The sequence below is a fragment of the Lonchura striata genome, chromosome 8 (assembly GCF_046129695.1).
Source record: "Lonchura striata isolate bLonStr1 chromosome 8, bLonStr1.mat, whole genome shotgun sequence".
NCBI lineage: Eukaryota > Metazoa > Chordata > Aves > Passeriformes > Estrildidae > Lonchura > Lonchura striata.
This window is the reverse complement of record NC_134610.1, coordinates 18,211,106-18,236,251: the sequence shown is the minus strand read 5'-3', so window position 1 is coordinate 18,236,251 and position 25,146 is coordinate 18,211,106. Positions and strand designations below refer to the sequence as shown.

The 25,146-nt window shown below is 37.1% G+C and overlaps 1 protein-coding gene across 9 annotated transcripts in view; it reads left to right on the top strand.

The window, feature by feature from the left end:
• Positions 1 to 24,310, top strand: part of COBLL1 (cordon-bleu WH2 repeat protein like 1) — a 78,128-nt gene extending 53,818 nt beyond the window's left edge. For all 9 annotated transcript variants that reach the window (XM_077785001.1, XM_021528581.3, XM_021528580.3 and 6 more), the window contains 7 exons: positions 6,081 to 6,225; positions 7,183 to 7,251; positions 12,473 to 12,731; positions 15,185 to 15,270; positions 16,613 to 18,234; positions 18,874 to 19,056; positions 21,798 to 24,310. In XM_077785001.1, coding sequence (XP_077641127.1) covers positions 6,081 to 6,225; positions 7,183 to 7,251; positions 12,473 to 12,731; positions 15,185 to 15,270; positions 16,613 to 18,234; positions 18,874 to 19,056; positions 21,798 to 21,884 — 2,451 coding nt within the window. In that variant the 3' untranslated portion in view covers positions 21,885 to 24,310. The remainder of the gene's footprint in view (positions 1 to 6,080; positions 6,226 to 7,182; positions 7,252 to 12,472; positions 12,732 to 15,184; positions 15,271 to 16,612; positions 18,235 to 18,873; positions 19,057 to 21,797) is intronic.
• The last annotated feature ends 836 nt before the right edge of the window (positions 24,311 to 25,146 follow it).

Below are 25,146 nucleotides of genomic sequence, written 5' to 3'. Positions count from 1 at the left end.
CTACCTCAATTTTTTTTTCTTGAAAAAGTGAGATACAAACTGGACAGAAGAAGCACAAGATAGGACAAAAAGTGGCTGCAGTTCAAACAGTGAGGATAATGGCTCCAAGTCAGACTGGTTGTAATGTGGAGCTCCCAAGAAGTTGTAATATGGCCAGTACTGTTAAATATCTTTATAAACAATCTACATCATGGAACTGAATCCACTTTCAACAAACTTGAAGTCACCAAAATGGGCAGAGGCAGGTACTCCAGCTGCCACTCAGGGAGGCAGTGAGAGTTAAAAAAGATGCATATGAAATTCTCTATCTGGACTGAAGTACAGCTTCAGTAGCACCAGTAAGCACCAATACAGGCACCAGTAAAGGCTGGGGTCTGGTCATGTCATCCTCCTTGAATCCAGTATACTCAGTAATTTTATGTTACACCTGCACCATGTGTCCAGATTTGTTTTCTGTAATTCAAGACAGAGACAGAGAATAGGCCACCATGATGTTTAAGGATTTGGAGAAAATAAATGTTTTAATGGAAAGAAGGCTCAGATAGGACCTAACCACATTCTTCTGATATCTAGATGGTGCTACAGGGAGATCTGAGGTATATTCTTCACAAGGGTGCATATGGCAGGATGAGAACCAATGGGCATTAGCTTCTCCAGAGGAAATTCCATTCAGACTGAAGAACAAAGCTCACCACTGTGAGAACTGACTGTTGGAATAGGTCACTCATAAGAAATGGCAGAAGTTTCTTTGCTGGAAATGTATGAGCTGTTCCTTGCCAGGATGTAGGAATAACCAACAAAAAAGTTGAAGACGTTGTTTTCAACAGAAGGTTGGACCAAGTTATTTCCAAATGTCTCCCTTAATCCTGGTCAGCTCTCAGTAAATGAGGCCAGTACAATGGTCACACTAGATCACAAGTATTTCATTATGAACAATATAAGAATTTGGTCTGTTATATTCTCTGCTGTTGAAAATGTGTATCCTGCTGGTAGGACTTAGTCTCTCTCAGGTTGCTCACCAGGCTGATTGGTGTGTTCACTGGGATATTTAGCATGTCTGGGAAATTTGCTGCAACTTCAGTGTCCAATGAAGCTAATTTACAAAAGTGAAGATACACTTTTTTTGTAAAGGTTATTTTTTTTTTCTGTTTTTCCCCTACAAGAAGCATCTCATAGTAAATCATACTGCTTTTAACAATGCCTAAGTTCCATAGCCTGCACTTCAATTTACTTGGCAGACTGGACACGTACTTTATTTCTTCTACTGACCAGGATGACCATCTGCATGGGTGCCATTAGGGACAAATCTCTTTTGTAACATCCACAGGGAAGACAAAGTGAAATGTCAGGTTTGCCTGGATGAACTGTCTGCCTAGGTTTGAGAGGAATGTGTCAAAGTAGTAACATCAGACAACAGTGAAATGAGCTAACTTTAAGGGAACAGGGTTCTCACTGTTGTCTTTCTTCAAATTCTCAACATATTGTAGTCCAATTTCTCACAGTATTAAAAAAAGTTTTAATGTTTACCATCTGCAGTTTCTCTGCTAATTTTCCACTAAAGAAACTGCTTTCTCTTTGTGTGAACAGCTAATATTCTGATAGGAGGGTTGGAATTTTTCTGCCTCTATTTCAAGGTGATTATAGAATTAGTTTTTAGGGGCATGGTCCTATTTTTAGGGGAGAAAATAGTACAGTGGAAGACAGAGTACCTTTTACAAGTTATTACTTAGCATGATTTGCTTATTTTTCTACATGAGATTTGGAAGATGTTTAGTAAGCTTAAATGGTTAGTGTTTGTCCAGCAAATTTCTATGTTCAGTCAAGTGGGAAATGAGCCTGCTGGTCTCTAATATTGAAATTTCTTGCTTATTTGTCAGTTCTAGTTCTGGGCAAGATGACTTTGGTCAGAAGTATGTTTAGAACTAGCAAGTTTAAATACACTGGCAAGTAGAGAGGACTGTCAAGGGTTTTTGCAAAGTGTTGTTGTATAATTTAGTGTGTGTGTATCTTCACAGTTTTCATAAAAGTGATTGCAATTTTCTAGTAATAACACTTCTTTAAAAGAAAAGTATTTGATTATGCCCAAAATGCCTCAGCTGATTTTCTTCCTACTGCTTTATTTATAAAAGCTAGACTGATACATCTGCATTTTATCCCATGAATGTTTCTCTCCTTACCCTGTTAACAGGGTAAGGTTATTGTTAGGCACATGTGTAAACTATGCTTGGGTAGGAGCAAGTGAGGATTTTTAGTTAAAACATTTACAGCTTAAAATAATGGATAAAACTTCTCAACTCTAGAAATTCGAATTGCTGTTACTTTCACAAACTTAGCTCCTAAAGAAATCTAAATCTCCAGGCTACCTCTTAAAAAAGAAAGGGAAGAAGAAGATGGGAGAATGGGGGAAGGGTGGGAAGAAACTAAACCATAAAGTACTTCTGAAAAGATCTTTTTAGCCAGTGTCCCAGGACAGCTTAGTTAGGATTTCTGTGAGGGGTGAGTTATAAGCTGAAAAATTACACCAGAGGCTTGTTTGCCTGCAACTTGATGGTCAGCTCGTTAAAGGAGGTGTTGGGCAATGATGCATTGAGCATGATGGACAGCAGGGAAGTTTTGGGGTAGATCAGGGATGAGAGTGCTCAGGACTACCTGAAGTTTGCATGAAGATAATCTGATATTATTCTGAAATGTTTCAGAATTGGTGATGAATGTTGTATGCATTCACTTTTCAGTATATCAAATGTGTAACTTTACTCCTTTATTGTATTTGCTTCTGTACCAGAAAGATAAATCCTAGGGGAAAATAGTCATATTTGTTGTTTCGACAGAATATCACCAGCTGAGTTTCTTCAAATACATTCTGTATGTCTTTCATTCCAATGGGTTAGAGGTGTATTACTTCCTTTGTAGTACTTTGGATAAGTTTTAAGTATTTTAGGAAGCTTAAGCCATGTAATAGAAATTGAGTGCATGAGTTATTGTAGGAGCAAATACATATTTTTTTGCTGTTACTCCTTGGGCATATGCCTGCATATAGAAAGGGAAGAAAGAAATATTAGCAATATGAGTAGCAATGCGCTTTGCTATCCCTGCATGATACAGTCACCTATATATCTCTGTTAAACAAAGATATTTATGGAGCAAAAGAGGTAGGATGTGATATGAAAATCTCTGTCCAGTGACCCGTGGTATGAGGTAGGCTTTCCAGCACACTGAAATGCTCAGCTACCACTGTGGGGCATTCCCAAGTGCTTTTTGGTTTTTTGCTTCTCTTGCAACTTCAAAATTACTGTGCTTTGATTATCTTTCTTTGCATTTTTTGAAATGAAAAGAAGGGCAAGGCACTACGTCTGCCACTGCTTACAGAGGCTGGAACTTGAGAAGCACTGGCATCTACTAGTGCTTGCTTTTGGGTGGGATTTGGTGCCAAATTTGAGACTAAAAGGTTTTCATATCCACCTTTACTTTTTGCAGGATGAAGAGGGTGTATGGTGTTAAATGTAGAACTCCTGCATATGTTAAAAAAGTTATGACAGTTCACTGGTGTTTCTGCAAAAACACAGTTAATTACTTTAGTGATCCAAACAAGAATTTTAATTTAAATGTAACTAATAAAGCGCTGGTTATCATAGGCAGTTGGTATGACACATGAACACCCAGATGTATATTCCAAAGCTTTGTCAGATATGTCTTAATAACGTAATTTTAATTTTTTTCCATCTGTTTAAAGTACTATTTTCACTTTACAGCCTTTGTTAGGATTTGAAAGCTCTTAATATTCATATGTTGAATAATTCCTGAGAAAATCTGTTCAACACTTGAACCTTAACTGGAACATTTAGTACTTTCTTGAAATCTCTCTTTGCAAATTGTTTCTTTGGATGCAAAGGGCAGTAGAAAGACTTATAAAAATCTTCTAGTAGCATTTGTGCTCTTATGCTGAGAACATTCCCCCCCACCCTACACACACTTGTTGTGTGCAGAAGGGAACTCTGGTGGCATCTGCTCAGCCGGGCGAGCGTGCGCAGAGCTCGGTGCCAGCCGAGTTGCTGGGGGAGCACGAGAGGTGCAGCCCTCGGAATGGGGAAATTTTCCTTTGTGCAGAGCAGGGGGCTGCAGCCTGAGCACAGCTGCCAGAGAGGAGACAAACACAACAGCCCAGCTGTGAGGAGGAAATGCTTCAGCAACAAAAAAAGCCTCATTTGGGGAAATAATATTGTATTTGATATCCCCTCCTGAATAAATTCAAAGGCTGAATACTAATAATTATTTTTACTTTTTGAGACCTATTTTGGAACTGTGAATAAGAAATTATAAAAGTGTAAAGTGTTTTTTGTTGTGTGACATTTTAATCTAGAAATTGTCTTGTTCAAAAACTACTGAAGCATGCAAGTATTTTTAATTAGGAGCGCTGTGTTCCTATCCTCTGGTGTTCTTAAAAGAACATTCCACCTTGTGCTTTGTGTTTTCTCCCTTAAACCCTGGCTCTTGCTTTGCTGGAAAAGGTTTGAGTTTCTTGCTTTGGCATTAAAGTGCTGGGTGGAACTGTGTGTACGTTGTTGGGCTGTGGTGCTCCTTGTAGTGCAGTATCTGTGGATCTGTTGTACCTGATACCAGGGTGGGACAAAGCACATGACTGAGGATGCCCAGGGTGGCTCAGAGGATAGTTTTTCATTCAAAGCCCTGTTCATTCATTCAGGTATTGTACTGCAATCTCATGGGAGCTGCCAAACACTGCCTGACAGACAACACCCTGTGACAGTATCTTTTCTGTTTTCATTTTCTTTATAGATTTGATTGTATAAAACCAAATGGTGTAGCTTTTGGTCTTTAATATCCCACTTACTGTGGAATCTTTGGATATTTGTTCAGTCATAGCCTTCTAAATGATAAACATCTTTTCCATGAAAATTGACACGATCAACAATTCTATTGTCTGATGTTTTTGAAAGGATTGTCAGTGCAACAAGATTATGTGGGTGTCTTTATGCCTTCTCTGTTCCTTTGTGAAGTGGGCTGGTTAATTGAAGCACAGAGGAGTTCTCTGGAGATGACCCTACACCCAACTGCTGTGTGGATCCTTCTAGACAGAAATGAATGTCACTGCAGGATTTTATTTTATTGTTGAGGAGACAAGTGATAGGTATCAGAATTACTACAGAAACAGGCAACTGTGTACAGTTCCAAAATGCATTCCTTTATTGCTGGGATCCTGAACATTGTCTTTCTAATAGATGTGGATATAATTTTCTTCAGCATAAGGCAAACTGTAGTTAAGAATGGCAGGCAAATTTGCAACCACTGTCTTTCTGAGACAGATAATGTATTTCTAAAAACAGCATAAAATGTGATTGGTCTGCTATATCATAAAAATATGAGGTTTTCAGCAGGTATCTTTTGTCCATTTTTAAATTGTTGTGATTATTTGTGAATTAAGATTTTTTCTTTTGCTGCAATAATGAGGACATTACTATGGTGTAACATCAGTAGGTACTATAACTTTTTTTTGCAACTTTACTAAATTTACTAAATTTTAACTAAATTTAATTCCGTTAAGTATTCTAAGACAGTTGTACTTGATGAGTTTTGAAATCAGGCATTGCAAAAATTTTTGTGAAAGTTCAGATATTTCAATGAGGGAAAGAAATTCATACTAATTATGTATACAGGCCAATTAAGACTGCTGTTGAAAGAGTGGGGAGGAAACACTGTGTAATGTTATTGTGGTAGGATGTAGTTGAAACTTCTTTCCACAATGATTTTAGCTACTTTTAGAAAAGATTTATTTTGGGTTTGTAGAATAGCCTTTGGGCATAAAAAAATTCAAATTATCTTTTAGACTCTATGTAACAATTGATTTTCTTTTATTTCTCTATGTTGCACATCTGAATATATTCAATTACTCGAGAAATTTTTTTTTTTTTTAAAAAAAAAACAACTCCTTGGAGGAATTAAGATGAAAAACACAATACATTTGGTAATGCCTTCTTTCTTTCCCAAATGAATATTATAAATACTTTTGGAGAACACTTACTGGAGCTGTTTTGCAAATAATCTTCCTGCGGTGTCTCCCTTGGCAGGCCCCTGTGGGATTAGTGCGGAAGGGCTCCCTGCCGCCCGGTGACTCTGCTTCCGTGAACTCCTCGCTGCGCAGGATGAAGCGCAGGGCGCCCTCACCGCCCTCCCGAGCACCAGAAGATCAAAGTGAAAGCAGTAATGAGCCTGGTAATCTTTTTATGCTGTTTAATTGGAAGGCAACAGAAAGTATAGCTGACTAAACATTAAGGTAACGCCACCTTATGAGATCAGAACCTCAAGTGAGCAACCACAAAAGTGCAGATGCAAAGAACGCATTTATTTCTGTTACCTCACCAACTGGGGAAGCCTCAAAGCAGCGCCCGGGCAGAGGTGCCCAGGTGGGAACCCAAGTGGGAGCACAGGCACCACAGAGCTCCATCCATGCCAGATGATTGCCAAACCTGCTCCCTTCCTCTGTGTCAGGGATTCGCACAGGTGTATTTACCACAGTGCTTTGATCTTACCCACAGCAGGGCAGGAATCTCCAGCATGTCCCATAAGATGCCTTTTAAGTCTATCACAGGCCTATGTTATCTGAACACAGGTGTTCCACTTGTCAGACACACATGATTAAAGAGCAATTAATATCATATATGTGGGGTTTTGCACCCCAACAGCAAGTCACTTGAGTGTGTTTAGAGTCCTCCTCATCAATCCTCTGTTATTTTCCCACAAGAAGAAAGAGAGGTATTTAGAGCATGCAAATTAGAAAAAAACCCAGACAATACCAAATTAATTATGGTTAGGTTAAGTATAGCATTGTGTTTATGTTCCTCAGGTAGACTGCTTGGGGTGGGGAGAAAAGATTAGCTTCTTTGAATCAGAGAGAGTATAATAGCAAATGGACTGACTACAAGAATATTAGAGAAAGTCCACTTGTTTTTTTATAATTCCTACATTTGATCAAAACTTCAGTTTTCTGGTTCAAAAATATCTAAGAGTTGAGATTAAAATATCTGGAAAATGTGACAATGAGCACCAATTGTTTCAGAAGTGTTTCTTGAAGAAATCACTATTCTGTATGACCATAATCTTAACATATCTAGAACTTTTGTTGGTGCTGAAACTGAGAGATGGTAAAGGTTGTTGCTTCACTTTTTGCAGTAACAGAGTCAACAGAATCAGCCTCCACTAAAGCAGAAGGAAGAGCCACTGAAATGCAACCTGGAACAGGTTGGTTGTTTCCACAAAAGTACTGATAACATTTACTTCATGGCAAGTTATAATCATTTGTAGCAATAAATTACTATACTACAGATAAATACAGAACTCATTTTAATGCTTCAGATCAATTAAGTTTTCCTTTGAAGTAAAAATGCATCTTTCTACAACAATAATATTTTACCTTTGTTGTCTACAGAAATAAATGCAAAATACTTTGTATTGCTATCTGTGCTTTACATTTAATAAACTAAACGTTATCCCTGATTTCTCTCTCTCTTCCTTACAAATTACAGAGAAGAACTATCCAGAATTTCTGTGATATTTTTTTTGTACCTCATAACAAGCTTTTCAAGAGCTAAAGCCCAGTGTTGTTTTTAGAACCTTGCCTTGTGCTGCCCTTGACCTGCATAACATTGAGGCAGGAGCAAATCTGTGCCTGGCTTTTGGTTGGCATCTGAACAGCCTTTGAAAACATAAGTTGTAAATCTAAACTGAATGCATAAATAGTTGTTTCTACATTAAATTATTTGTTGGGTGTTATGGGTAAAATGTGATTTATGAAAGTATAGCTGTTTAAAACACAATTATTTAGCTGCTGAACATAATGCTTTTCTAAATTTATGCACTTTGTACTGTGAAATACTGTTGTTTGTAAGCACCAGACCATGGGGTTCAGTTACAGTATACAACATCTAGAAGTCTTCTAAAATTTGCAAAAGCTTTTAGAATAATCAGTGCCAGTGCAGTCTGAAAAAAATAATTCTTCAATGTGTTTAGTAAGAATGAAGTATATAAATGCTAAGCCTGTGGAGTGCCACTGTCATTATATGAGGCTAAGCACTCGGCTACTGTGCTAGTTGACAGGAATTTTTAAGTAGTCTTCCTGCTGTTTTATTCTGGATGCCAGTCAAATTGTTTGGAGTGGTAAAACAAAAATGTACCACAAGAGCTGAAAGTCATCTGCTAGAATGCTAGGTCTGTGGCAAACGGGGGAAAATAAAAAATAAGTAATCAGTAAACTTGGGCTTGGTTTGCATTTAGGGCAATTTATGTAAATTGTTGGAAAAGACATTGAGTAGAAACAATATGTAATGTAATAATTGGGAGTATGAACCTATACTGTGGAATCTGGGGTTGAAGATCTCACAAAGTTGTAACCTTTCCTTGTCTTTGCTGTTGCAGCAGGTGAAAGAGAATAATCTGAGTGAGTGGTTTGCTTATTAGTATTGAATTTTGTGTGTTGAAAACTGTCCATTTACATGCAATGGGTCTAAGATGAGCAGTATCATACTGTGATTTTAAATAATTTTTATTTGTTTTCTTGTTCTTGTTTCTGTCTTAAGATCGTTGATCAGTGCTAGAATTTTTTCCTTTCCCATTACTGTAATGTCCAAGTGCTGTAAGCAACCATGAAGATCAAAGAAATGGCTTGTATGTTTTCCCATAGATTTAAAAACTTCTGCTTGAGGCATTTGAGTTCTGTAATTAAATATTTTAATTTAAGCTCTAATGGAAAGAAATAGAAAAAGTTAATCATCTTTACTGGGTTTAGAGCAATCTATGTTGAGCCCTTGGATTTACCTTTGCAGTTAGTGACAATCTTCAGTCTCTAGTTTTCCTTCTTCATGCAGTGTCCTTTGGTGAAGAATTAATGTAGTGCAGGTTTTTTTTTAACGTACATATAAGTCACATAGAACAGCTTCGTTGCCTCTTTTTTTTCTCATGGGATACTGCTGCTCTCTGGTGGCATCTCTGAAACTGTCATGAGGCCTGTGTATAAAGGGTCCTTTTAGCAAAGCCCCTCATGTTGTGAGAATCGATATTAACCTGCAGCAAAATCACATGCAGTACACCTGTCCTATTCCTAGTCTGAAAATTGTCCATGTTTGGGTATTGTTTTAAATGGATAAAATAGTTCAGTATCACTTAAATTGCAAAGTTGGACATAATTTTAACTTCACAAAAACCCAGGAGTTCCTTCCACTTGGATTAATACCGCTTTGATTGTCAGGCATCTGGGAAGCATTGTGAGTTTTTGATTGGCTGTAACTGCATTCCAGAGTGCTTCTGTTGTGCAGTGCTACTTTAGCAAATAAGCAAAAAACCTAGGGTGCAAATACAGCATTACCTTTTGCCCTAAAATAAACACTTCAAGTGTTCAATTTGCAGTGTTCAATAATGTCTGTTAGCTATGCACTACGTAGACACATATACATTATATAGTATGGAATAGGCAACATTTCTCTTGTGAAATGACAGTTTTCCCATGGTGTCAAAACAGTGTGTACCTTGACAAAAGTAGTTTGAAGACACACATCTACTAGAATAAGCATTGACAGAGAAGTAATATGGACATTTGGGATTATAAACAACAATTCTCTTTATCAGTTATGATTTTTGTTCACCTTCCCAAGGTTTAATTAATGCTTAGTTTTTATTTTTCTAGGGAAGAAAGTAAAACAGTATTCAGAATGAATTTTGAAATCAGAGATTTTTAGAAAACTTTCCATCAAACAAATCCCTTGATATAATCCTTTTGGTTACAGTATTTCTAAACACCTTGTTAGGGGCAGTAGAGTCAAGAGCAGATTTGATGTAGTCAGGCTTTCCAGCTCTGGTGCTTATGTGCAGAGTAGCAGCAGCCTGGTCTCTGCTGGGCATGGGGTATACTTAGAACAAAAAGAAGACGTGTAGGTGGTATGTCAGTCACCAGGGGTGTGTGTGATTGTGTTTATATGTGTGTGTACTACCTATAGATCTGCCTTCATACTGACACACTCTAACTATATTGATTAAGAGCTACTTAAAACCCAGTGACTAATGTCCAAGAGAATAAACTATGCAATTTAAATTACATACAGAACTATGGATAAGGTGTATAAGCAGTAAGGCAACACTATATAGCCAGTATTACTGTAAGTTCTTTCTGGCAATATGCTGCATGTAAATGCTGTAGACTGAGGGTTTGGAAACAAATCTGAATCTGAACTGCTCCCCTAGGGACTTACCTGCATGACATAAGTGAAGGATGGCTGTTTAGTGTTGTTTGTGTTCAAATGTATTCAGGTTTTATTCTGCTACAGCAGTGACAGCCGAGGTCTGGAATGAGACTCAGTAACAGATGAAAATCCACTAGCAAGCAGGGCTGATCTTATGCTGACAGATGAGGTAGAGCATTCTTTAAAAAGTGTGAGGGCTGTTTTTGTTTGGTATTATCCATTTGTAGGTCAGGTTAGTTGACCCCAGCGCTTGGAAGTGTTTCTAGCACAGCAAAGAACAGACTTTCACATAGCAGGAATGTCAGGAATGTCTCCTACCAACCCAAGCTAAGTTTCCATCCCAGGAGTATAGATACAACTCAGCCTTTGTTACGGTCCTCTCCAGAGGAAAAGCAGCAGAGAAGTGCCAGCAGTGCCTGGGCACAAAGCCACAGCAGCTCCAGAATGCTTCCATTTCTCTTGTCAGAAGTCTATTCTTTGTTGTCTAATTCAGGTTTCCATAGAGCATTTAGACTGAAAATCTCAGTCTTTGTTCCTGTCATTGGTGATGGCTCAGGCCCATGGCATAATAGGTCTCACCAGTGAAGGAGGCAATGTTCTGGAGAGCCAGTTATGGGTTGTGGGATAATCTTAGCTGGTTCAGTGTTTGCTCACATTCTGTTATGCTTTGTTCATTTTGACAGATATAGATTTAACTTGTCACACATGAAATGATACTGTCACCACCCAAATGATGCCCCAAAGTATAAGGCTGCTGGGTATGAGTGTTCTCTAGGTGGAAAAGGGGTTGGTGGATGATGAAAGGAAGAGAAGGCCCTTATAACTAGTAAACCTGTAATACCAGTGTGACATATTTGTATGTACCTGTGCTGAAACCACATGGAAAAAGCTCACCTGTACCATTTTGCAGTCTTGCCTTTCTTTCCTTGGGGATCTAAATTGCCTCTGCATTTAGCACTATGGCATGTGTTGATCACATTGCTTAATGTGTAACAAAACACTATTACAAGATTGCAATATAGAACCAAGAATTAAACAGTAAAATATTTGGCTTTTGTAGTTTCTCTGTAACTCTGAATGAGTGTCTTTGGTATTACTGAACTCTTAACTAATGACCCTAACACCAAAGTTTCTGTTCTGTACTGAGCTTTTCTCCAATACATACATTCTCTTAATACTTTTCTATAACCTCTACCTTCTCTAGAGGCACTGGAAGCATTGTAGGATACCAGCTGCTAAAAAAAGTCAGTCTAACATTTTTGTCAGTCTAACTTTTTTTTTTTGTACTCTGGGATCTGCAACTTTCCAGTATTTCTTTTTGTTTTCTTTGTTGACTTTGGTTTACACTTGGAAATTTACTGATGCTGCTTAGACTGAGACCTAATTGTCCAAGTGCAAGGCTTGTCCCTAACAGGTGTCAGTGCTCCCAAAGCTGATGGGAGTACCCTGGTCAGGTGTATTTATTAGTTACAGTACACTGATTTATCTGTGTCATAATCCAGCAACTCAACCTTTCAGTTTAACTGTTCTCTGGTTGCAAATGTCAGTATTTTAATGGATTAGCACTTTCCTATGAACTTTATTTTTGTACTGTAATATGAAGCACTACACAAGTCACTTTAGTATGCTTAGGATGGTTATGGGAAATTTTTGATAGTGGTGGTGAAACTTGTTCAAACCATGGACAAAATTGGTATTTTGGTTACTCTTTAGTTCTTGAATATTCCTACTCTGACATAGAGGAACTGTGCATTTTAAAACTCACTGGAGAGCTAATGGAAGTACAAGAAGTCTGGGTAAAAGCAACTGTCCACCTCCATGAAAGTTGGAGTTATGAGATAACTAAAAATATATATAACAATCTTAATTCAATACTTGAGTTAAATATGGAAAATGTTTTACAGTAGGTACAGAATATAGATAGAATATAGTACAGAATATAGAACCAGATGGACAGTACCATGGTGATCAGCATAGTCTTGTGTCAAGAGAGAGAATTGAAAAGAAACACAGAATTCCGTGAAGTCTGAATGAATCTCCTAAATTTTAAATTATTTTTAAGAATTTGTATGAATTACGAAGAAAAAAAAATCCGTTTTCCTTCTTCAAACTATTTAGGCTGCCTTGAACAATCCCTTTTAATCTACAACCTGCATTCAGAGCTGTGGGTTGGTTTCAGTTTTGTTAGTTTGGGGGTATTTTTACTTTCTTTTCCTTTCTTTTGACTGTAGATGTAAGGAGCTCAGAATACAACCTGGAAGAAATTGACGAAAGGGAGGAGATGGGTGTGCAACAGGGAGAGGACAGTGGAAGTACCAATACTTCTCCTGGGATAGGAGAGGTTATTGCAGCCTTCAGCTCTGCTGAGGTATCACTGGAAAACAACAAAAATTATCCTGCTTCATCAGCTCCTGTTCCTGGCAGTGTTCCCACAGACAACTCGCAAAGCTTCAAAGAAGAAAAACAAGAAAATATGAGCACAGATGGCAAGTAAGTACGTTTTGTGACAAAGACAGGAGCATTGGGGGGACAATGGGGGAGGCAAATAAAATGCAGAGTGCTGTTTCATTGTGAAGCACAGAATAGAGAATTGTGAGAGGAATGAGCCTTAATATGCTTAGCTTTCATTGTAGCACTCTTCTGTGCACAGTAATTCATGCAGCTTTTCAACAAAAATGACAATGAAGTGTTCTGCAGTTCTGTTTAATCTTCCCTTTCCTTACTACTCAAACACCTGGAGCCCAGAAAAGCTGAATCCAGCTCTAAAATGCCCAGTGTATTTACTAGAGCAGCATGCTGCAAGAATTTTGGATTAATTATTTAAATAAAAATATACAAATTCATTCTTGCAGATGGGGAAAATGGATACATCAACCTTTTCTGTTTTTTTGGGCACGATTCTTATCGCTTGCATATTTGTTTTGGCTTTAATTTTTATATTTTCTTTTCCTTATATGTGGTCTTGACCTGTCTCAATCCATTTGCTCTCAGGAAAACAAGTTAATTCAGCTTTTTTAAAGAATAAACACATTAGTTTCCTTAACTGCTCTTTTTCCCTTCTGGTGATGCTGTACCTTTGCCCTTCAGCATGTTTGTTAAACTACCTGACTCAGCAGGTTTCCAACATGAGTTAGTGCCTGCTTGAAATAAATGTTGATTGTCCAGAGAAGTCCCATTGTGTTAATGTAATTCACTATTTCTCTGTTCCCTGGGGCAACTAAGCTGGCTACTGTTCCCAAATTAAATTGAAAGAACTATTTCGATTATTGTACTGAAGCCAAAACGTGTGACTGCCCTAGTAGCCAAGAACTTTCAAGGTAGTAAAGAGAGGCTTAACTCGTATTTGAAGGGATGTTTTTGTCAGTCCAAGGACAAATGTGGCTTTGCAAAAATCTTTGATATTCTGTCCTGGTGAATACTGTCCCAGTTGCTTGGGTGTTTCTTCTGTTTGGGCAATCTAATAAATTGTCTTGAATTTGCATTTTGTCAGGCCTGTGTTATTGGGCCAGTTTGCCTTCTTGTCCAGGGGATGTTTTTCCCTCCCTCCCTATGAATTGGTAGCAACCTTTCATGTCTTATAATCCTGGTGATGGTTAGGTAGAAGGTACTGCACACTCTGGCTTTAGAGTTTGGCAATTGCTACCTGAAATATCTTGGGGATTCTAAAATGAGGAGTGGGGTTTCTCTGACATTCTATTTCTGAAAAGCTTTAGATAATTTTGATCTTTATGTATAAGGTGTAGTTACTTTGAAAAGTGTTTCTTTTTAATCCAGCCTGGGATATTTGCAAAATACTACAGTCAAAACCACTAATTTCTGTAATGATACTCCCAGGTGTTTTGTGGCTTTTGGGTTTGGTGGATTTTGGTTTGATTTTTTTTTTTTAAATTCCTATTAAAAATCTAGTTCAGCATCTAGTTTAGCTCAGTCACCCAGCTCTGTTAAAAGGAACAGAGCTAAGGAAGAGAACAGAGTGCAGGACTGAGCTTTAACTTTCGTCCAACAATAATTTTGGGAGTATATGCTCCTGTTCAGCAATTTATGGGACACTTACAGTGTGTTTGGGACTATACAGACAACATCAGCATGGATGGTTATTGAGAAATGTATAATTTTAAATTATTCAAAGCAGATGTGTCAGCTCAAAGCACTGGTTCTGATAACTAATGCATTTGATGTGGCAAATAATTTGGAATCTTCATAATGCCAGTATTTCTAACTACATATTATAAAAATATATTGAATAAAGTTTGAAGTTTTAATAACATTTTATCAAGAAATTTTGAAGTGTTTTTGCCTTTTTTATTCACCTTTTGAAGCCAAGGACTTAATACGTCCCCTCACACCCAAAAAGATGAGAAGTTTTGCAGTTCTCTTGTCCCCCACAAAACGAGGAAAATAGACATTGTATGTTTTCCAAGATGTTTAGAATGGAAGAACCATGTTGTATGTTTGTTTATTTGTTGTTCTCAAGGTATTTCTTGAATTGAGAAGTCTGTGCTGCTCACTTCATGTGTTCACAGTCAGTGTCTCGTGCAGCGTGGTGGGGACAAAGCCAGGGACACATTTTAAATTGGGGGGTGTGAGAACACTTTATAGGAGTGAAAAATCATTGTGGCTTCACTGGAATGGAGTTGCTATTGGAAAGTGGGTTGTTCAAACTGCACATGTAAACAAGAGGGGGAGAAGACAAGGGAAGACTGATCATCTGCTTACACAGAAGCAAGTGTAGCTGCATGTCATTTTGGTAAAATATCATGGCAGCATTTCCTCATGGTTTTTCTTTTTTTTTAATTGATTCTGTTGAGTATTCCAGTGTTTGGCAGAGCAGTTCTGTTTTGTCCATCTGTGTTTGGAGAATATTGCCAGTTCTCTTGCATCATTCCTTGTGTTTGCTGAAATGGATGATACTAGCATATTTACTGTACTGTTGTGCTTTGCAGAGGACTACAGACTAAGATAAGCAGTGAGGATGCTGGATTTCAAACAGACAGGAAGCTTAAAATTTTAGATCAAAATAAAACTGATGGTGAGTAGTTCCTTCCTGTTGTTAATACTTGAAGCTTGAACTTTCCTATTCCTTTGAAGAAATGGCTACATAGTCAACTCTTGGATTGTTATAATCAGATTATTTTCTTTACACTTGCTCTAGCTCTAGTCTATTTTCTTTGAGATGAGGTGGCAAGAATTGGCTGCAGTTTGGGTTTTTTTTGGGTTTGTATTTAATATATTTTTGTTTTAGCTGTAGTCAAAGCTGCATCATGCTGTTATAGGATGGTGTGGGTGGGACAGTGCTGAGGAGGGGGAAGGCTGGCCACAAAGGTAATCCTGGCACATGGGGTGACATGGCTGCCACACCCCACTGGGGAAGAAGAAGGCATCAGTTGTTCTTTGCTTATGAAATTAGAGTGAGTTTTCTGCATGAAAATGCAAATATTTTGAAGCACAAATAAAAAGAAAGTGACACACTGATCTGAAACAAAATGACGACATCCTGTGCATCTAATGGGTCATAAATTTCTCTGTGGGTTTAGTGACCTGACTGATTTATTTTGCTCTTTTGTGACACTGATTTTCAGATTTATATATTAGGCCTTCTATAGTCTTTTATACTCAGTACACCTCTGTTAATAAATCATAAGAACACAAGTCCTGTTTGTATGTGATATAAATTTTAACTACCATTTTATAGCATACATGAAGTGAGTCTTTTTTCCTCCTACAAAATACCACTCCATATGACTATTCCTGAAAAATGTCATTTTTACCAATATTGTGTTTTGGTCAGAATTTGACCAAAATATTCATGTGTTTGGGAGATGATCATATGTTTAGTCCAGGGGTAGAATATTGAATTATCAGACCAACTAAAGGGTAGGAAAAATAGGTTTGGCCAATTGCTCTTGTCCATGTTTTTCAATTGTTACCTTGTACAAATACATAAGGTGTAGTTGACAAGATTTGTAACATTAAAACTTAGGAACAGAAGCCACAAATGTGTAGAACTAAATAAAAACTGCATCTAAGTCAATATTGAATAGTCCTTGATCTCTTGAGTCACTGATGCCTATAAAATTAACTGGAATTCATTAGCACTTTTTATATTGTTCTAGAATAGTTTTTTCTATTAAGTTGATGCATGGCATCTGTAACCTGCTTATTAAGGAAAAATACTTGAGTTAGAATACAATTATTTGACAATATTAGTCAAATATAAATAGATCTTTAAAAGGGTTAGGGGAAATATTAGCATCAGTGAGAAGCTCGTAATTGTTACTAAATACACTGGATGCAGAGCTTCATGATGTAATAAGGAAGCATGAATCTTTTTGGCATTTGTATTAATTTTGGAATCTTTCTTTAACTTAAAGATCATAGTGATACAAAACTCCTTCCAACAACAGAAGAAGGGAAAGAATTTCAGACAGCCAAAATTAAAACAGTAGATTTTAGAGAGAATAACAAGCTTGAAGTTGACAGACTATCAAACTGCCAAGCATGTAAAAATGACACCTCTGTAAGTCATAGGAATTATCCTCAACTGATTTCAGAAAAGCAAGATGGCAAAACAAATGCAACTGCCTTGGACACAGTAAAAACTCAGGATGTTGGAATCCAGACTTTGGACAGCAATTTGGGAAGGACTGCACAGAAGGAAATCACTGTTCCTCAGGGTGTTGAATCATCCACATTTAGAAAACTGGTTCCTCAACACAACAGAGATAAGAACAGCTTCCTTGCTCATGAGATGCATGGAATGCATCAAGAGAGTGAAGATACTTCAATGGAACAAAATCTTAAGACACAAGAAGTTACTCATAAAAAAGTAATTCCAATAGAAGATCAGAGTCACATCTGTATAAATGGCAGTGATTTTGCTTCACCAGAAACAACTCCTGAAACTGCAGATGACTCTCCTGTAAAAGATCAGCCTTTTTATAGACAGGACACCAAACCTAAACCCAAACCCAAACCCAAACCTGCTAATGAAATTACTAGGGATTACATACCAAAAATTGGGATGACTACTTATAAGATAGTGCCTCCAAAATTCTTAGAAATGATGAAGAGCTGGGAATCAGAAGTTCCATCAGATCATAAGGATCAAGAGGTATCTACTTTGGAAGACCCCAAGGAATTCATAGTGCAAAATGAAATTCCTCATCTGTCAGAAAGTGTGGGTCCTTTACAGGTTGGTTCACAAAATGAAGCTGCAGCAGCAAATGGTGTTCTGCAGAGAGTGAACAGCATTTCTGAACATACTGTGACCTCTGGAGCTGAGATTACTACTGAGAGCAACCAGATGGAAAGAGAGTCTTTCAGGCAGCCTGTCCCACTGATGCTAAACTTGGATAATACAAATGCTTCTTCTGAGACTCAGGACAAGTCAAACTCATTAAGTCCATTAAGTCCTACAATGAAGCCTAGTTCTTTTTATCTGCAGATGCAACGAAGAGCTTCAGGTCACTATGTGACATCTGCAGTTGCCAGAAGCACAGTCTGTGCTCCTAATTCAATTCAAAATGAAGTTAAGAATACAGAGATGGGTAAAAAAATCTCATCATCTGATTTGACTTCTTTGGCTTTACAAAAAACAAATATTCCCTCTCCTCCTGCAGATCAAGAAAAAGTTGATGATGGAAAAATCATTGAACCTTCCACTTCTGTTAAAAGTAATAAGCCTTTAAATGTTCCCTCCTGTCCTCCAGCACCACTGAATCTAAAAACTCTCAGAACTTTTGCAGTTCCAAAGCCATACTCCAGTTCAAGACCATCCCCTTTTGCTCTTGCTGTCTCATCTGCAGTCAAAAGGTCACAATCATTCAATAAGACACGTACGATCACTAGCCAGGCACCGAGAGAGGAGTGTCCAGTGGAACTCTCCTCTGTCCCTTTGGCAGCTGGATTCTCCTCAGCTACCTCCATGCCTGAAGTGAAAAGTCCTTCCTTACAGACCGTAACAACGGGGTCACAAAATAATCTAATGGACAAGGTAAACTTTATTTCCAATACTAACTGGCTGTGGCTCCAGTGCCATCACGTGCAAGCGGTGTAAAGGCTTGTTTCTGAACCGCTCCCTGGCCAGAAAGCGCTGTGTTTGTGCAGGGAAAACCAACACTGTCCACCTGCTGTCCACCAGTAGCACAGCATTGTAATGATGTGCAGGAATGCAGGGAATGTTAAAAATAAAAGCAACATCATTCAGATGATTGGAAATAATTATTTCCTGCCATAATTAGCATCCCCTACTTTAAAGAACTGTAAATTATATAGTCACATATTCTGTGTAATACTTATTTTTATGTTTGGAGTTTTTACAATTTTTTCTTTACAGTTCTGTGTGTTGGCTTCTTAAATTTAATTCTGGGTGGTGTGATCCATTTGGCTTCAGGTGGCCATGTCACAAACACAGTTGAATGGAGCTATAAAGTTTTGCTAGCAGAATTACTTGAGAGAAAAACTATGTGCTATGCTGGGAATGTGGCTGATGTCAGAAATCTTGAACCAAGCAAACACTAGAATGGCAGCAGTTTGCTATGCAACCTTGTGCCAGGTTGTTTCAGATTTCCATTTATAACTAATTCAGATAAAACTTTTTGGCTTCTTTTCCTTTCACTTCCTCCCTTTATAGAAAGGCAGCCATGTGCATAGTGAGCAGAAGAGTCAGGCGCAGTCAGGTGCTTCCCCTGAGCACCCACGGCCTGTCACCAAGAGACAAACCGCGATGACGCTCCCGCGTGCTGACCCCGAACAGATCCACCAGAGCCTGCTGGCTGCAATCCGCTCTGGAGAAGCTGCTGCCAAATTGAAAAGGGTGAGTTTTCATCATTGCATCCAAAACAAAGAACTCATGGTACTTCCTTCAAAATTACCATGCTAATGCCTGGTTCTAAAAGCAGTTAGTTTTGGCATAAACTGCTGCCAGGAGATCGCTTAACAATGGGAAGGGAGGTGGGGAAGAGGGTGAGTTTTGCAGAATAAACTGGTGAATGCACCCACAGAGCTTCAACTGTCTGTGTTTCCATACTGTACAAACATAATTAAAATCTTCCTGAAATGAAATAGAAATCTCTAGGTTATCGTTAAGTATCTTGTCCATAAAATTTTTCTTGTTTGTGTTTACATGGTTTGAAATGGTCTGGCTTTAGAAACCTGCTAAGCAGCTTTGTTCTAGACCTGAAGTGGCTACAACCTTTTGCCAGCAGATAACACACAGTTCTGAAGACAACTTTCCTATTTATTACACTTTATCAGGTCCTTAATTTGTTCGGCATCATAACTAAGCTATTTCTCAATGTTTTGTCAACAGTCCTGGAAGGAGCATCTTCCTCTAATCCCTCTTGTTAAAAACTTTCTCTCCTAAAATTAACCTACATATCTCTTATTGGGTAAAACAGTCTACATTTTTAAAGTCTGTACTATTTCAAGTTTGCAACCAGAAAATCATAGTCTTACGAAGTTTTCTTGACCTCGCATTAGTATTTTGCATTCTCTTTTGAGGAATAATTTTTCATTGCAGAAGGTCAAAGAAATTCAGTATTCAATTCTCTTTTCTATTCAATTAAATTCTCTTTTCCATTTGAAAGAACCTAATCCTTTGTGGTAGCTGGATACAAGGGACATGTTTGTTTATTTTATGGAAGCCTTTGATTCCCTCAGATCAAAATCTCGCAGTGAATGGTCAGATAGTGGAGCATTCCATTTCATAGGTTTTTGTTTCAGTGTAGTAGTGCAACAGCCTCTCTGAGACTTGTAAATCTCCCATCCTTTCTACAGTGAATAGGAAGAGTGAGTTTCTTGGAAAAGTTGCAAGCATGCTCAAGTAGGGTTTGATCTCTAGTCAGTAAAAATGGTATATAATACAGAATATAGAATTGCTTCTAACTACATGTCAGTAATCATATTAAAAACAGGATAAGATTAAGAAAATGCTGTATTGTTCAGAATCTGTTAGAGGTAAAATCTGTTCTAGTAGAAATAATGTTTGGATTTTATTTGCATATATTTTTAAGATTTTTTTTTTCTTCTAGTGCATAATTGCATTCTGAGTAATATGATACGTCATTTATTTATTCATTCTTTCAAATAGAAATGTTCTTAGTGCAGAGATGACCCATATAGTCTTTATCAGTCTAGGTACAAGAATGGCATTGGGAAGGGGAGAGAGATAATGACTGAAATTGCTTTTCCCCTCCCTTTCTCTTCTGTGGGTGGGAGATGTGCTTTGTCAGTAAATTACATGTTGAGACTGGGGTGATCAAAGGACTGTACTTTTTAAGAAGAAATTACAATAATGAAGAAACTGTAACCATAAAGAAGAGCAGTCTGCCACACAGAAATCTGAACCAGTCTTAAAAAAACCCCTGGAACACAAACAAAATGCAGTGAAGAACTCACTGAAGTTTTGCCAAGCATAAAATTGTACATGCTGTTCTTTTTCACTCTCAGAATGCGTATGCTGTGGTACAGGTATGTCTGACAGCAGAAAGAGATTTTTTTGGCCTACAGCAGATTTAATAAAAACATGGTCTCGTTTTATGTTTAACATGGAAAATGGCAGTAGTGGGACAGAAAAATGAAGCATTTTTTATCAATAATTTATTTGCACCCAAAAGTGCTTTTGAGAATTGAGAGGATTTCTAGAATGCATACACCTCATAGCTTCTAGTATTGTGCTGCAGTAAGGAAAAGGAGCAATAATCTGATCCATTTGAACAATGAGAGATGTCTGTTAGGAACTTGATTCTCTTTTTACCTTTTACCATAATCTCTCTTCTTGCAGCTCTGAGAGTAATTTAAAAAATAAAATCCTGGCACAACTTGCCAAGTTCTTTAGTTTTTTTCACCCGCTGTTTTACTAAATATGTTGTGAGTATGCAGTGCTGAGATCTGTGGCCTTTTGTGTTGCTGGTCTTTCCTGTTCAATAGGGCCCTCAGTAATTACTAACCTAAAATGGGTCAAGTGAGGTTTCTTTTTAATGATTTTTCTCTTGAGAATGTTTTCATTGTGTTTAGTAAACTCTGTGCTGTGGTATGTGGTTCTCATGGTAGTGGAGCATCTACAGCTCCCATTAACTCCATTTGGGGCTGTTGGGTTATGCAGTTCCACTGAAAATCAAGCTTTGGCTATCTGTGCTAAAAGTTATGGTTTGCTTCTGATAAAAGAAACATTATCATGGTATAAAGTGTTTGAACATTTAGTAAGAAATCAGGTCTATTCAATATTTAATAAAAAATGTTTGGTTTAGTGATATTTTTCTAGTACTTCTTTGCAACCAGGTGTGGAGAAGGACTAAGAATTATGTGTCTTTTGAATAGTTATATATGAAAGTTTTAGTCAGGATAAAATACATTTCTAAGTAATGTCTTCTGTTTCCACTTCTGTGGAATATATGCTTAGTTAAGAAATCATATAGGAGGTCTTCCATTGCAATGAGAAAAACACTAAATGAAGTAACATTGTGTAACATATTAGCGAGATAAAAATCTGGAAATTTAGGTTAACATTTCTTTAATATTTTTCTTTTCTTTCTTTCCCCCCCACTGTGCCTCCAGGTTGGTCCTCCATCAAACACCATAGCTGTCAATGGAAGAGCTGGGCTTAATCCTTTGTATTCCACAGAAGCTAAGGCTAATCCCTAGATATTATACCAAATATTTTGCACTTTACTACTGCTTCATAGGCCAACTTAATACTAACTACAAATTTTTGAATGTGTAAATGCAAGTATTATGTTAATATATTTTTGTCAACGGTAATAACAATTTCAAGCTGGGTCTTTTGATGCCTTGAAAAGATTATTAGAATATTTAAATTATAGTAATATTTTGCCTTTTTCTCTTTATAAAGCTGACTATGCTGCTAAAAAGTTTTAAGACAAGGTGTAGGTGAGCTTTGCTTATGATAGAATGAGAATTGAAGACTCTTGATTTTAGCCTTCAAGACTGAACAATATGTAGCACTATGCTGAAATTACAGATTGGAAGCAACCTAAAAGGTTTATATAAAATAATTAATTTTTGACTGTGTATTGCGTTAACAGATTGTATGAACTTAAATATACCACATGCTGCCTCCATATAACTTTATTAAATTAAAATTGTAATTAGTAGAAATCTTAATTCAATGCAATACTTGGTTTCTGTCTAAAAGAATTAGATATTTTTGTTCCTTTAGCAGACAGTAATTGGGATATGTATTTTGATTATATTTTTACTCTCCTGTAATTGTTTTTCCTGGTAGCACACACAAAAATATCAGGACATAAATTATTGGAAATTTTTGTACTAATCAAAACCTTTTCTTAACGATAGCATGACATAATGTTTTTCAACTACTCTTTAAATATCTGTATATAGTATTTACCTAGCACTCAGATAAGCAATAATTTTTGTGAACTAATTCTATCTTTAAGTAACCATCAACATGTAGTCACTTACTAATAAAAAACAAATTCCAGTTTCGATACTTAAGAAATAGAATATTTTTTCACTAGAAGTGAACTAAAAAATGAACTGCTTTGGACTTATTAATATAAGATATTTCAATCTAAAAGCAACACAAAACCACATAAATCATGCTTATGTTGGAGATCATATTTATAGATTAAGCATCAAATACAAAATTGGGAATATGTATTAAAAGAAAATGTTTGATGTTATATTTTATGTTTTGAGTTTCTTGTCAAGATTATACATTTTGGGGGAGGGGTGGAAATATGACCACACTCATTATTAAATAGCTACATTATGGATACATGCAGCAAGTCCTGGGGTATTTGCCATATTAAAATATTTGTGTGCTGGACTTGATTTAAAATTAAGCAATTGTATTTAGTTTTTATTCTCTAATAATATATATATATTGTACTTTAGAAACATTATGTAACTCAGTTTTAGAAACTGATCTAGATGTGCATTTTCAAACTGCTGCCAGGTTTTTGTGCAATAATCTCAAGGAGGTCTAATTACTTTCCTAGTACAGAGCCAATTACCAATTACAAGTATGGTGTTAATGCTGAAAACCTTTAAGGAATGTTTTAGTAAATAGAAATTCATGAAGAGATTTGAAGAACATTCTTTCATTGCTGTTCTTTCCTCTTTTCTCTCCTGTATCTTAGTCCCTTGTCAATGTGTGTTACCACTTCCATGTCCTCCTTGTTCTTGCCTCCAATCAAGAGTTCATTCTGTGGGTGGGGGAAGCTCACATGGTAGTTCAAAAGATCTGTTTCAGGGTCTGACTGCAAAAGAAAGTTTCACCCTTCACTTGAAAATAGTGAAATGAAAGATATAGGGGCTTTTCTAATTTCTAACTGGGGCTTATATTCTAGATTTCACTGTGTCTTGAGGGATAGACTTGAAAATTGTAACTTGCTCCCTGTATTCATGTATGTGCTCATTGTGATATTTGAAGTATAGGAATGCCTAAAACGTAGACACCATGCTGATCTGAAACTGCCAGAGAAGGGACTGCATTGTGAAAATATTCTCTTCCTTGTACTTCGGGTGTGTGGGAGTTACAGGGTTTTTTCCTGTGTTGGTATTCACTGCCAAGGTGACCAAAGTTATTTCATAAAATAATTTTAATCTCCATCTGTGCTAATACAAATATATATGATGTTTCACTTTTTCAAACAAATCAACATAGTCTGATTTTTTATTTTGGGGAAAGTTTAAATAACCATACTTTGTTCTTTAGTTTTAACTACAAAACTGTGCTGCTGTATGTTTTTTAGTCCTGTATATTAAAAATAAACTGCCTTTTCATGTGAATTCCTGAAGGCAAATAACATCTTATGTAACAGAGATTAAAACCACCTTGCCTGAATTTTAGGGTTTCTTCTTTTTGTAACTGAACTTGCTTGATAACTAATTGAAATGTCTACACATGCTATAGTACTGTGAAACTCTTCAATGAGACTTGTTACTAGCTGGCAGTTTTGTTTAGCTAAACTTTCTCTTTCACTCTTCTTCCAAAATGTATATGTAAGACATTTTTAAATCTTGTTATTGTATTTCTACAGATGCTTTTTTTTTCTTACACTCTTTTATTAAAGTCTACTAGAGTCTCTTGTTGATGTGTTTATTCATTATTCAACCATAAAAACATTTCTGCTCAAGTAAGAAGTAAGTGTTCCTAGTAACTGCAAGCCCAAGCTAGACAGCATTTAATTTTTGTTGTGGATACCTTACATGCAGGGTAAACAGAGTGTTTTTTCAGCCCAAACTTAGAGTTTGGACAACATGTATCACAGATGTTTTCCAACAGGAGGCAAGTAGTTATACAATACCTCTTATAATCCCCTTGCTTTTGCATGGCAGTCAGAATGTTCAGGAATGAAAGTCAGGATACTGAAGTAAATGAAATGTCAGTGTAATTGTCCAGACAAAACAGCAGGCCCCAGTGAAGGTGCATTATGACCTACTGGTACCGGTTCTTTGAAGAAGCAGCAGGTATCCACATAGCACACTGCACAGTCCAGACTCACAGGGCTTTCAAGTTAAGGAGGGCTAGCAAAGCGAAGAGGTACTAAAAATTATCTTGTTAGCTACTACAGAAGATACACTTTTTAAATTTACTATACAGAAGAATAAAATTAAGACTACAGATGTACCTGGAGAAGGGAGCAGTTTTGCCGGGACAGCACCACCAGATAACTTCTGGAAATATTCTTGTGACTAAAGGTTGTAAGGCCAAGGTAAGAGCTCTCATATTTTGCAGCTGCAAGATGTTGGACCACGCAGTGTCTCTATTTTTGTTATGTACATTCAGTAATCAGTGCCTTAGTTTTACCAGCTACTTGTAACATACATCATGAGGATCTCCAATAAGACATGAAAATTATGTGGATATGGACAAGAAGCATGGTGTCACACATGACAGCACCTAATACTTTTAACTTGG